A 15,000-nucleotide genomic window follows, 5' to 3' on the forward strand; every position below is an offset into this window, starting at 1 on the left:
TATCGATAAGCCATTTGTTTTATTTATTTCTGGGTGGATCATGTTGACTATTGGTTCTCCTAATTGTCAATCATTCTGGTGATGTGACATAAGGACATATATATATATATATATATATACATATATATATATATATATATATATATATATATATATATATATATATATATATAATTTATTTATAAAATAGATTGTATCTGCAATCTACTTTACATTTGATTCCAAATCTCAAAGTGCTACAGAATTACAACCATTTGCGTTGTTAGGCCTATTTTGGCGTTGCAATAAATAAATAAAATAAAAATGGCTTATCGATAAGCCATTTGTTTTATTTGAGATATATATATGTCCTTACGTAACATCACCAGAATGATTGACAATTAGGAGGACCAATAGTCAACATGATCCACAACATCCTCTAGTATACCTTTAAGTCTTTCATATATGTATATATATATATACAGTATATATATATATATATATATATTTATTTATTTATACATACATACATATATATATATATATATATATATATATATATATATATATATATATATATATATATATATATATATTTATATATATATATATATATATACTTCCGTCTTCCTTTACAATGAGAAGCTGCACGAAACCTTGTGTCTGCAATTGTAAATAATGTAGTTTTTAAGTTTTGTGTTTCTTGTAGAATCTATATAAAGTAATATACATTAGCCTATTGATAAAATAATGAAAAAAACATCATTAAATATATTTGTTTTATTGTATTGTTACATTAATAGCTGTTGTATTATTATAGGATGGCTTGTTAAACATTTCATAGGATTTTCAGAGGGAGGAAAAACCAAGATATTTAATATAAAATGTAAAATGAATAAATACATAAAAAGAAAAAAAATGGTTAAAAGCCATCGTCCTGGGGAGCATTTAATTTCGTCCCGTGCATTTTTTTTTTACCGTCCCCGGGACGACGGGACTACATTAATCTCAGGCCCTGGAAGTTACATTTTATTGTTTGCATTATTTGTTTCAGCATTGCACTTTGAAGATGGTCCCTCAGCTCTTTGACAGCTTTGGCTCTTTTTTAGATCAGCAGACGGACTCTAAGTCTTTCTTATTTACAGTTCCATATATATTTAATTTCCTTAACGGCTTACCATAATATATATATATATATACTGTGTATATATATATATATATATATATATATTATATATAAGCCAAATCATCCCGATCCAGATATTACTTTAATTCAAGTAATTAAGTAATATTTCCAGGGCTTGAATTTACAACCATTTTAGTCACATATGTGCCCAAAATGTAATCTGTGCAACTTCAAAATATTTGGGAACAAACAATTATTGTATTGTGAGCGAAAGTCGTGGCATTAGCCTCTATGTTGTGAATTAATGACATAGAGGCTAATGCCATGACTTTCATTGTGTTTCAGTGTATCTTGAAGGATCATGCAAGTAATTGTTTCTTGTTGATGCTGTAAACAAAATGTCACTGTGCAAACCCATGTTTGTTGTTGTACTGAACACAGATTGAAAATAAACCGACTGAAATAATATTAATAACAATGAATAATTTCTAAGTCTTTGTTAGCCGTTTGTGAAGTTTTGTGCTCGTGCGCTACGTTCGCTCGCATCCTGTGCATCTCCTGGGGGCTAAGCCCCCCCTGTCCTTAAAAGCTAGTGACGCCCCTGTATGTTGGTAGCATTTTGTTCCACCTTAAGTCTCCAATTAGCTTTTTATATGAGCCGGAAAGACTGATATACCAGTGCCAGGATGGCCCGGTGGTTAAGACTCTTGATTGGGATTAAACAGTCCTGGGTTCAATACCAGACGGTTTGACAGTATTTCATTTTATAGTGTAGTTTACCCAGCAACAAGTCCCTGATTACCTTTCTATATGAGCCAGAAAAATATCTTCACAAGACTCAGGATGACCCAGTGGTTAAGATTCTTGACATGCAATAAACAGTCCTTGGTTTGATACCTGTCTGGTTGAAAGTATTTTGGTCCACCTCTTGTGTATTTTACCCTGCAAAGAGTCCCTGATTAGATTTCTATACAAGCCGGATACAGGATTTCAAAAGATCTAGGATAGCACGGTGGGTAAGACTGTTGACTTGGAATGAAGGGTGCTGGAGTCAATCCCAGGTAAGTTGGTAGTATTTTGTTCCACCTTAAGTCTCTGATTAGCTTTTTATATGAGCCGGAAAAAGTGTCTGACCAGTGTCAGGATGGCCCAGTGGTTAAGACTCTTGATTAGGATTAAACAGTCCTGGGTTCAATACCAGTCTGGTTGACAGTATTTTATTCCACTGATTTTTAGTGTAGTTTACCCAGCAACAAGTCTCTGATTAGCTTTCTATACAAGCCGGATACAAGAGATCTCAGGACCCAGGATAGCACAGTGGGTAGGACTGTTGACTTGGAATAAAGGGTGCTGGGTTCAAACCCAGTAAGTTGACTTGCAACTTCTGAAGCTTTGATTGGAGGTGTCTGATGATATATTTCACCTCCACATGTAATGAAAACATAATAAATAACTTATTATTTTTTTAACTGTTCCAATTAAGTTTTTTTTTTTTTTAATCGTACCCAGGAGAGCTCATTGGTCAAACTATTTTTCGCCGTGAGAAGAGGTGACATCCCTGCAGCAAACATCTGCTGAGCACGTCATTCTCAATGTGGGTGGTGCCAGGATGGCCCAGTGGTTAAGACTCTTGATTAGGATTAAACAGTCCTGGGTTCAATACCAGACGGTTTGACAGTATTTTATTCCACTATTTTATAGTGTAGTTTACCCAGCAACAAGTCCCTGAATACCTTTCTATATGAGCCAGAAAAACGTCTTCACAAGACCCAGGATGGCCCAGTGGTTAAGATTCTTGAAATGAAATAAACAGTCCTGAGTTCGATACCTGTCTGGTTGACAGTATTTTGGTCCACCTCTTGTGTATTTTACCCAGCAAAGAGTCCCTGATTAGATTTCTATACAAGCCGGATACAGGATTTCAAAATATCCAGGATAGCACAGTGGGTAAGACTGTTGACTTGGAATGAAGGATGCTGGGTTCAATCCCAGGTAAGCTGGTAGTATTTTGTTCCACCTTAAGTCTCTGATTAGCTTTTTATATGAGCCGGAAAACACGGCTTACCAGTGCCAGGATGGCCCAGTGGTTAAGACTCTTGATTAGAATTAAACAGTCCTGGGTTCAATACCAGTTGGGTTGACAGTATTTTATTCCACTGGTTTATGGTGTAGTTTACCCAGCAACAAGTCTCTGATTAGCTTTCTATACAAGCCGGATACAAGAGTTCTCAGGACCCAGGATAGCACAGTGGGTAGGACTGTTGACTTGTAATAAAGGGTGCTGGGTTCAAATCCAGTAAATTGACTTGCATCTTCTGAAGCTTTGATTGGAGGTGGCAGATGATATATTTCACCTGCATGTGTAATGAAAACATAATAATTAACTTATTTAATTTTTTTTACTGTTCCAATTAACTTTTTTTTTAATTGTACCCAGGAGAGCTCATTGGTCAACGCTCTCTATTATTAAGTTTTACTCCTATTCCCCCCACCTCAGGAATTACACTCACACGCACATACTCATACACACACACACACTCTCTCTCTCTCTCACACACACACACACACGTAACCCCTGAGGTGTATTCATTGACTATTTGACAATTATTATTATCTTTAGCATTGACTTCATTTTTTAACTTTATTTTATTCAAGCAATGAGCACATAACATTACTCAATTTATGTCGTTTTGACGACATTCAGCCAAATTAACGATTACTTGTCTGGGGTTTGAACCAAGTACCCCTGTATTGGGAGCCCACAGTGTTGACCATTGAGCTATCCTGGGTCCCATCATAAGATGATTTTCGCTCATATACAAATGCAATCAGTGGACTATGATAGAAATGAAACAAAAACCTACATTTTCCTAGTCGTGGATTTGAACCTCATACGACCGACTGAGAGGTAGCAGTCTTAACCACCATGCTATCCATGGTCTTGTTATAACTTCATTTTTGCTCATATACAAATGTAATCAGTGAACTATTCTAGAGGTAAAACAAAACAACTAAACTTTCAAAGTAAGAGGTTTGAACCCACCACTATTGACTGAGATGCAGCAGTCTTAACCACTATGCTATCATGGGTCTTGCTGAATTGGGATTCTGGGGAGCCCACAGTGTTGACTATTAAACTATCCAGAATCTTTTTGATTCATGATTTTTGTTTATTTACAAATGCAATCAGTGATATATGACAGAGGTAAAACAAATTCCTCAACTTTAAAAGTCAAGGATTTGAACTCAGTACTACAGATTCAGAGGCAGCAGTCTTAACCAATGTTCTATCCTGGATTTTCTTCACTGATGTAATGGTGAACTAGTAAACTAGTGACCAACGATTGAGGTGATACAAAAAAATAGAACCAACTATTTTTCACCTTGAGAAGAGGTGACATCCCTGCAGCAAACATCTGCTGAGCGCGTCATTCTCGATGTGGGTGGTGCTTCACTTCAGTGTTCAGGTTTGCAGTTAAGTTGCAGTGATAACATAACATTTATAGTAGATTGTTACTGTGACTGATTTAGTAAGTAAGATGACATAAAAGTTCAACAGAAATGAAAGACAGTCGAAAGGAGACCTTTTTTTATTGCACCAGTTGATCCAACATTAAAACTTGTCATGACACTTTCTCAAACCAGTCGCACACTTCAAAATAGAAGCGCTAGGCTTTACATCTAGTTAAACTACATTTAGGGTTTCTCCTTGATGTACGACTTCGTGTTAGCCACGAAACCTAACAAAATAATGTATTATAATGTATTGTAGCGTTCCGGCTGGCTGAAATAATCTGTAAATTATTTTATAATATGTTCTGGTCGAGTTGTCAATTTCAGAATGATTAGCAGGCTCAATATTACATTTTATTATTTAATAGAGAAGGTTAAAACATTGTCACAAATGAAGCCAACCCCCAGTGAAAATGATCTGTCTTGGGTACACTTATTAATGATGAAAAATTATACCTATCTGCGATTCACTTTGAGTTAACTGATCGCGGAAAATTATTTTAATCATTTGACAGCCCTAATACACACACACATATATATATATATATATATATATATATATATATATATATATATATATATATACCGATTGTGGCTGGGATGGGCTCCGGCGCCCCCCGCGACCCCAGGGGGAGTGGGCGGTGGAGAATGGATGGATATATATATATATATATATATATATATATATATATATATATATATATATATATATATATATATATACATATATATATATATATATTTATATATATATACATATATATATTTATATATATATACATATATATATATATATATATATATATATATATATATAAAAATATTTATATATATATATAAATATATTTATATATATATATACAAATATATATATATATATATATATATATATATACTGTATATAATTTAATGTCACTGTGCAAACCCATGTGTGTTGTTGTACTGAACACAGATTGAAAATAAACCGACTGAAATAATAATAATAATAACAATGAATAATTTGTAAGTCTTTGTTAGCCGTTTGTGAAGTGTTGTGCTCGTGCGCTACATTCGCTCGCATCCTGTGCATCTCCTGGGGGCTAAGCCCCCCCTGTCCTTAAAAGCTAGTGACGCCCCTGGTGTGTGCTAACCACTTTGAAGAATCCTGCTTCACAAACCTGCGCAAGTATAAAGATGGCGTTTCCAAAAAGCTGCTTTTAAGTTCCTTAGTATGGCAACGGAGGAGACAATGAAACGGTAAGTAGTTACTGTAAGTTCGAAAATAAATGTATGAATGATATGTTTAGCAATGTAAACTTGGTTTGTTGTGTAGCTAGCTTAGCCTTAGAATGTTTTTAGAAGGCTTTATGGGCACAATAGATGACTCATATTAGCTGCTTTGTTAGCAACCTTGTACTTGCCATATTTTCTGACTTAGAATGCATAAAAAAAGAAATATGTGTTCTTGTCTTACGTAAGGATTGTAAAATAATAAGCACAATCACCCTTTGATACATAACATTTTACAATATTAAATATAGAATATATATTAATTACATTTTTTGGCCAAGATTGAGATGATATCCCTCAGGTCTGAGCCCGTTAGCCTGGCCAAGTCCGCATTGTTTTTTGAACTTGCAGCATTTTCCCTTTGTATTTGTTTCTAATCTTGCAGAATTTTTAATTTGCAGCATTTGTTTTATGGTCATTTGTGTTTTTGCTTTGTCGGCCGCCAAACGTATCTCACTTCGCTTCTGCATGAACAACATACCTCTATAAACTATATAACTTTTAAGGAGCCTTGTTAATAATAATAATAATATTCATATATACCGTATGTATGTATGTATGTATGTATTAGGGCTGCAACCTACTATTAATTTGATAATAGATTAATCTGTCGATTATTACTTCGATTAATCGATTAATAATCGGATAAAAGAGACAAACTACATTTCTATCCTTTCCAGTATTTTATTGAGAAAAAAACCAGCATACTGGCACCATACTTATTTTGATTATTGTTTCTCAGCTGTTTGTACACGTTTCAGTTTATAAATAAAGGTTTATAAAAAATAAATTAAATAATAAAAAATTGCCTCTGCGCATGCGCATGCTTGGATCCAACAAATCGATGACTAAATTAATCGCCAACTATTTTTAGAATCGATTTTAATCGATTAGTTGTTGCAGCCCTAGTATGTATGTATATATATTTCAGTGGTGTGCCGTCAGGGCCAGCAAGGCCTTCTCTGCTGGCCTAACATAACCAGAAATCATGATCATAATTAAAAATAATCATTCTTTTATTTACTTTCCCTAAATATCTAAAAGTATTCATAGTCTCTTCATGTCATATTATGCTCATTCCAGCACTGTTGTTCTTAATTTTAGTTTGTATCCAATCAGAATTCAGCTAGCTTATGTTGCCACGCTGTACCAAATCTGCCGGAGGCCTTCAGAATCAACAATGCAGGCGTCTGTGTACTGTAAGTGAACAGGGACTTACAGTTGATAGACAGTTGCGATAGCCAATCAGATCACGAGTTGTTGTCAGTAAGGCCTTCTAGATGGCTTCACATGATTGGATACTTACCGGGACCGTTAGCGGATGAATTTGAGAACGCAGAGTTGATACAGTTGTGATAGCCAATCAGATCACAAGTTGTTGACAGTAGCTGTTCTGTTACAACTAAAAGTTGTAAACTCTTTTTGTTAGTGTGTCATGCTTGTCATTTAATTAACATTGTTACATGTGTATTTGTCGCCACCATGTGGTCAGGGCAGTTAATATATCTTTGAGAAGTGTGTACCGTATTTTTCGGACTATAAGTCGCAGTATTTTTCATAGTTTGGCCGGGCTCCAGTGCGACTTATATATGTTTTTTTTCTTTTTTATCATGCATTTTCGGCAGGTGCGACTTATACTCCGAAAAATACGGTACTTTGAATCAAACTTTATTGACCAGAAATTGCATAAGCCAAGCAGAGAAATTTACGGGGACGGCTCGTCACGTCCGTCGTGTCCTTGAGCAAGACACTTCACCCTTGCTCCTGATGGGTCGTGGTTAGGGCTTTGCATAGCAGCTCCCGACATCAGTGTGTGAATTTGTGTGTGAATGGGTGAATGTGGAAATAGTGTCAAAGCGCTTTGAGTACCTTGAAGGTAGAAAAGCGCTATAAAAGTATAACCCATTTACCATTTATATGTTTTAATTGCTAATGCATTTGAATTTATTTTAAATGCGCCAGAAAATAACCCGTTTTGTATACTGTTGATGTGATTCAATGCACAGTATGGTGTAAATGTGTTCCTGTATAGTATTTCTCCAGCAATGAACATGTGGAGACATCAAATATGCTATTTTGAGAGGTAATCATTGAAGTCGGACATCACTGAAGGCCTAGGTGAGAAACGCACAGCCCGCCACTGATTATAAAATTTATAAATATATTTATATATATATATATATATATATATATATTACTGTAAAATATAAATATTGTATACAATAATCTTACATTAAGTATGTATAAAGCATTGAGTGAAGAGCCTCATAAAACTTGTTTTTTTTTACAAATTTTATGAACATTTTTGTTGCATTACTTAACATGGTTTTAAATCCTCCTATTTTGTGTAAAATTGAGCCCATGCATTAAAAGTGTCACATACTATAATCTGCAAAGAATATGGAGATCAAAGTAGGTTTAATATATCCTTTTTATTTAGCAAAATTTCAGTAAAAACTCTTAGCAAGTACAAATTTCCCTGTCAGTAGTTTTTTTTATCTCCAGCTGGCATCCCTATGACTTATTAATAAATGCACAATAAATCAATCAGTCCATCTGTTGAAACAATGCATCAATCAGAGTTTTGACATAAAATGGTAAAGAAGTTCACACACGCCAGCATCTTACTTTTGCTTAAAATTGTATTCTTAACTATGCAAGTCTTTCCCTCCCCGTGAAAACAATTGAAGAAATCAAGAGAACGACGCTTGGTTTCCTCTTAAAGGCCTCACTTGTCGTCTCAAAGTGTGGCAACGATCAAGCACCGTGTGTCAAATAGTTCAATTCGGGACTAAGTTGTCTTTGAAAGGCGTTAAAGAAAGATGACGAGGTGATCAACAGGCGACTCAAGCAATGCTCTCTTTCAAAAGGACAGGAAGAAAAAGGAAAGCTAGGTCATCTTTACAAAATAAAATCTCTTTGGCATAGATTACCCACCCGCAAGATGAAACACACACGCACACACACACAAACACGCACACAATTCTTAGAAGGTTTTTCAAGCCAGAACCTACAAGCAGTGTCTTTGCATAAATGCTGATCAGCAATATTAGGCTATAATAACACATGTAAGCCCTGTTAAGATTAGTCCCGTACTTAAAAATAATAATTGCATACATTACACAGAAGATAAACATCGTTCTCTCAGACAACTTTCCCACAACCATCTTCTCTCTTTGCATCTGTAACAAAAGAATGAGATAAATGTTAAAAAAAAATCTTTAAAAAATTACATCCTGCTCATTTTAGGGGCTTTTAAAAAGACATTTGACCCCAGTGGAACACCATACTATGTTTTGTTAATAAAATAGTCCTTTTGGCTGACACCATCAAATATCTCAGCCTCCTATAGACCACGCCTACCCTACTGTGATTGGTCTGAGCGACATAAAGACACACCCTCTCAAGCAAACAGTCAAAAGAATTCTATATAATTGGATCAACGTTGGAGAATCGGGGGTCAAACTGTGCTTTGTTGAGCAGAGGAGCAGTGGCCTAACCGTGAGGGTGGTCTTTCCTTCCCCCCCCAAAACCAAAAAGACATTCTCAATGCGACCTTATTTGGGTTTAAATACACAATTCTTACATTTGAAACAATTGAGATATAATGTACTGTATTTTCTGGATTATAAGACGCACTTAAAATCCTTTTCCCCCCCTCAAAACTATATAACCCGGTGCACCTAATGTACGGAATAAGTTTGGTTGAGCTTACCCACCTCGAAGCTATTTTATTTGGTACATGGTGTAATGATAAATGCCACTAGTAGATGGCAGTCACACATAAGAGATAAGTGTAGGCTGCACTATGATGTATGTAAGCTATGAAGCCGCACCGCTTGAAGGATTGTCGGTGCATTAAAAACATACAAGTGTTATTATGGTGTGTGTATAAGGTAAGACATTATCTGGCGTTTTGTTTTGCAATATTATGCAAAAACAACTTTTTTTTTTTACCTTCTGGTACCTGCTGATCTGTATTTGGGATCTGCATAAGTCCTGAAAAATTGCGTGCATCCGCACAGACGCCGTAGTCGATAAGCTTCTTCTTTTTCTCTATCTTCTTGTTATGGGACATTCATCCTCCGCTGTTGCCATTTCTAACCTCACCTTCAACGCTTAAATCTCTAGATCATCTTCAGATCTATGCGTCATTGTAAGTTTTTATTATTTTTCGAGCAATACCAGTCTTAAAGCAAAAAAATATTTGAATTTATTGTAATTAATGAATTGCAATTAACATGGTAACTTGACAGGTTAGGTAGGAGAAAAAAAGCAAAGAATATCATGAAGTCCAGGGAACACAATGATAACAGTTGTAGATCAGTTTAAAGCAGGATCAGTTGTGGTTGTGACATTATGAATATTTTATAGAACAATTGCTAGATGAATAATTCATTGATTTTGGCTGTTGCTACGTTGCAGTATGCTATCTGAGAAGATGTATAGTTTTGTTGAGGTACACTTAGTACACGTGTGTGTGACGTCGACGTTCACGCCTATCTGCACCGACCTTTAATAAGGCTCAAACTGCTGCTGTCGGTCGTATTGCATGTTGACGAAATCATCGTGCATCATGCCTCCGTCCACGCCGTCCATGGGTATGTCGCCTGGGTAGCCTCCGTAGGTTTGGAAAGGAACGTCCAGCTCTGCAAAGACAAAACGGCTTTCAGAGAGCAGTAGAATGAGGAGAGGCAAAGATGGAGGATAGTGTCAATCTACAAGGCCCAGAGAGAACATTGAGTCTGACAGACTACAGGAAGTCATGACTAATCTGACTGGGAAGTGCTATCACTTCTTTTATTTCTTGATGATGTCATAGCAAATGCGTGGGCTGCTGCTGATGATGTCATAGCAAATGCGTGGGCTGCTGCTGCTGATGATGTCATAGCAAATGCGTGGGCTGCTGCTGCTGATGATGTCATAGCAAATGCGTAGGCTGCTGATGCTCGGAAGCAATCATTGCACCGCGTTTTGTCGGTGCTGAAGAATGTGTCGTGTGAGCACATTTCAGGTACGCGTACTCACCGTCTTGGTAGGGAACGTCTACCGGGACACTGTTGTGGGCCTGCACAGGGTCACACGAGGTCTAAGTCAATGCACAACGTACAGTGAACAACAACATGAAACGTAGAAGCAGACCATTTTGTGGTAGGGCCAAGAGCTCCCGAAACTCACCAACTCCCAGGCGGCGGGGTCGTGCTTGAACATGGAGTGTGTGAGCTCTCTGGAAACTCTCTTCTTGTAGTCGGCGTTCTTATCCTCGGAGATACGGAAGAGGACGGCGGCGGCGTAAGTTGCTGAGAAAAAGAAGAATCTTCCATCACATTCTTGTCTGTAGTTTGTTTGCCCGTGATTTAGTCCATGGAATTGCGCACTGATTCGTTCTGTGATTTGTTTTGTGCCCATTGGGTTGACTTTTTTCTTGCCCTGATGTGGGATCTGAGCCGAGGATGTCGTTGTGGCTTGTGCAGCCCTTTGAAACATTTGTGATTAAGGGCTATATAAATAAACTTTTTGATTGATTGATTTTTGAGTGTGACTGCAAAATAACACACCATGGGGCCAAAGAAAGTTATGAATAAGTTTGCAGCGTAAGGTCAAAACTGTGGGGCAGCAGAGTCCCGACAGTGTGACGTGTTGTGCTGTAAAGTGCTATGTGTTGTTTCTTATAGGAAAAATTGCTTTGGTTTTTTTATTATTCGGTGATAGCTGGACCTTTTGGAACAGATTACTAACAAAAACACTGGTTAATATGAACAACTACACTCATTAACATGTGAAAATACATCATAATGACTTCATGGCGCGACGTTAAATTTGGAGTCCTACCGATGCCCTCGTTGTTGGAGTGCAGCAGTTCCATCAGCGGAGGAGACGCTCCCTCGGCGTCAATGGCCTCAGCTGATTGTTTGTCCAGAGCCAGCTCACACAGCACACCTGCCGCCACACGCTTTACGTTGTCCACAGGTGAGTAGAGAAGCTGGCAAGGAGGAGAAGAAGAAGAAGAATCAGCTTTATTGTCATTACGCAGGGTAACGAGATTGAGGAGGAGGAGATTTGTAAGCAAAAACAAAACAAGACTTAATGAAAGATGAGTTTTTTCGCGCTGGTACCTGAACAAAGAGAGGGATGGTTTGCAGGTTGGCGATCTCTGCTCTGTTGACAGGATCTCTGGCCAGGATGTGCAGAGCTCCTGTGCAGCCCTCCACTATCTCCTCCATCCTCACTCCATCCTGACAAAATAGATATGAATCAAAAACACACAAAACGCTACAACAGTAGTAAGTCAGTAAAGAGGCGTACACATTTTCCACACAGTACACATTATGTGAGGGACAGGAAGTATGAGTTTACTTGTAAAAAAAAAATATATATATACATATAAATCAGTGGATTTAAAGCAGAAGGCTGTTATTAGTTGTTGACAACACAGAATTTGAACACAAGCTGAAAGTAATTGTACAAAGTTCCTTGTCGCGCCCTCTTCAGCCAGAAAATACAACCATACCTTTATGAAAAAACTAAAACTTTTCACAAAAAATTAAGCAATGTTCATTCAAACTCTTTCTGTTGTTCTTCTTACTCGTTGCACTTTAATAACATACACACACATATTTATTTTTATGATTTTTTTTTACATTATTTATCTGAGGGGACCTATGATGATTTTAATCTACATTTAAAACACTTCCTTGTGGTGTAGACCAGTGGTTCTCAAATGGGGGTACGTGTACCCCTGGGGGTACTTGAAGGTATGCCAAGGGGTACGTGAGATTTTTTTTAAATATTCTAAAAATAGCAACAATTCAAAAATCCTTTATAAATATATTTTTGAAATAATACTTCAACAAAATATGAATGTAAGTTCATAAACTGAACATCAAATCAAGTAGGATATTCCATTCATTACAATGCAACAATGCAATATTCAGTATTGACAGCTAGATTTTTTGTGGACATGTTCCATAAATATTGATGTTAAAGATGTATTTTTTTGTGAAGAAATGTTTAGAATTAAGTTCATGAATCCAGATGGACCTCTATTACAATCCCCAAAGAGGGCACTTTAAGTTGTTGATTACTTCTATGTGTAGAAATCTTTATTTATAATTGAATCACTTGTTTATTTTTCAACAAGTTTTTAGTTATTTTTATATATATTTTTCCAAATAGTTCAAGAAAGACCACTACAAATGAGCAATATTTTGCACTGTTATACAATTTAATAAATCAGAAACTGATGACATAGTGCTGTATTTTACTTCTTTATCTCTTTTTTTCAACCAAAAATGCTTTGCTCTGATTAGAGGGTACTTGAATTAAAAAAATGTTCACAGAGGTACATCACTGAAAAAAGGTTGAGAACCACTGGTGTAGACAATATGCATTGGCTATACAGCACGTGTTGATTCTGCTCTACAGTCACATTGATGCCACGTTTTATTTAGTCTGTCTGCAAGATGTTGGTTTGTGGAGGTGTTCCCAGATTTAATAATGAAACCACGCCCTACCCTCTCTAAAAGTATATTAATTCATCTTTTAAAATGTACACTGTTTAAATATATATCTTGAAGTCGTCATCGCTATTTTTTTTTAGCAGACACGGTCGAAAATAGACTTCTTTAACATGGTCTTAGAAGACGTTTCAACTATCTTCCAAGTAGGCTTCATCAGATTGGTCAGATCTAGTCTAGCGGCCGGGTGCTGAATGGAATGCTCACGTGGGTGATTCTGACTACTTTGGTCGATCCACAGCGATACCTTAATGCTAACTAGGGGAAATTGCACTTCAATGACTCGTTGGCATTGATAGTAAGATTGCTTGTTTGCATCTCAACAGTTGTTTTTCTCATTATAATAGGGTGAAACCATCCATGCCCAGGAACACCCCCTGGTTTTTGGAGTATAAATATTCGGGGTTTTGGCACCAGCCGCTTTACGAGATCTTTGATTGATTGATTAAAACTTGTATTAGTAGATTGCACAGTACAGTACATATTCCGTACAATTGACCACTTAATGGTAACACCCGAATAAGTTTTTCAACTTGTTTAAGTCGGGGTCCACGTTTATCAATTCATGGTACATGACCAATCTAATAAGTCTAATGAATTGAAGCCTACTTGGATGAAAGAGGAAATGTCTTCTAAGACAAAACATAGTCCAGTTGTGATCGATTGAATGCCCTGAGATTACAATGACCTGGATGAATGGCAATATCCAGAAACACTTATTTAACCTTATATCGAGTCACCCTGTCACAACATTAGGTTCTTCCATCTACTAAGAAAGTGCATCAAAAAAGCATCTTTTAGCAGCATTTATGTCAGTGGATGTTGCATGTCAGTGTTATGCATATGTCACGATTAGATAAAAATAATACTTTATTCTACCGTTTTTTTTAGTTTCCTCACAGAGGGGGAGGAGTCTTCCCTCTCAGGCTGAGAGCCTGATTTAATGCCCAAATAAGTACGTCCACCTCGCTGTGTCCTCACTACGCAGCCAGACTGCAAAACCCCGCAAACAGAGTCACCCAAAACTGCATGCAAGCTCACCCCAAAATGCAAGAACCTTAAGATTTGACACGTTGGCATTGTTTAACACCAGTATCCAACATTGTAACATTTATAGGTCCGAAAAGACTAATTTCATCATAGGTCCTCTATATATATATTTTTTAAATATATTTGATATTACTATTGATAATATTACTTAATTTTTCAAATATTTCATATAAAAAATCATTAGTTCAAAGTTTTCTATAGCATTTTCTTTCTTTAGCGTATTTAAAATATGAACTGGACCGTGACCTTACTATTGAGGTACGTATTGAACTGTGATTACCTAACCCTAAACATGCGGCACTTATAAAATCTTGCACCTGGTATGTCTGTTGGTTGGATGAACCATGTTTCTGAGCATCCTGGTGGGATTTGAGCAGCAGGTTAACCAGGCGGGGGATGGCTCCTGCATCCCTCAGCGGAGCTTGGTTCTCTCCGCACAGAGCCAGGTTACGGATCAGGCCAACCACCGCCTTTAAGACGAGAAAACACCAATACAAAAGTCACAGTTAAAAGCAAAACCTGTTCTCCTGTCTTATCCTCTTTTTT

General features: G+C 36.7%; 1 protein-coding gene across 2 annotated transcripts in view; it reads right to left on the reverse strand.

The window, feature by feature from the left end:
- Window positions 1-8,300: 8,300 nt before the first annotated feature.
- LOC133624610 (junction plakoglobin) overlaps window positions 8,301-15,000 on the reverse strand; it is a 35,033-nt gene continuing 28,333 nt past the window's right edge. The window contains exons 10-16 of one of the 2 annotated variants that reach the window (XM_061988320.2): window positions 14,772-14,924; window positions 12,004-12,123; window positions 11,720-11,870; window positions 11,066-11,187; window positions 10,916-10,955; window positions 10,401-10,536; window positions 8,301-9,069 (exon numbers count right to left, since the gene is read on the reverse strand). In XM_061988320.2, coding sequence (XP_061844304.1) covers window positions 10,403-10,536; window positions 10,916-10,955; window positions 11,066-11,187; window positions 11,720-11,870; window positions 12,004-12,123; window positions 14,772-14,924 — 720 coding nt within the window. In that variant the 3' untranslated portion in view covers window positions 8,301-9,069; window positions 10,401-10,402. Of the gene's footprint in view, window positions 9,070-10,400; window positions 10,537-10,915; window positions 10,977-11,065; window positions 11,188-11,719; window positions 11,871-12,003; window positions 12,124-14,771; window positions 14,925-15,000 lie in introns of both variants that reach the window. The other variant, XM_061988319.2, reaches the window with a different exon arrangement.

Source organism: Nerophis lumbriciformis, linkage group LG27, assembly GCF_033978685.3.
Source record: "Nerophis lumbriciformis linkage group LG27, RoL_Nlum_v2.1, whole genome shotgun sequence".
Classification (NCBI taxonomy): domain Eukaryota; kingdom Metazoa; phylum Chordata; class Actinopteri; order Syngnathiformes; family Syngnathidae; genus Nerophis; species Nerophis lumbriciformis.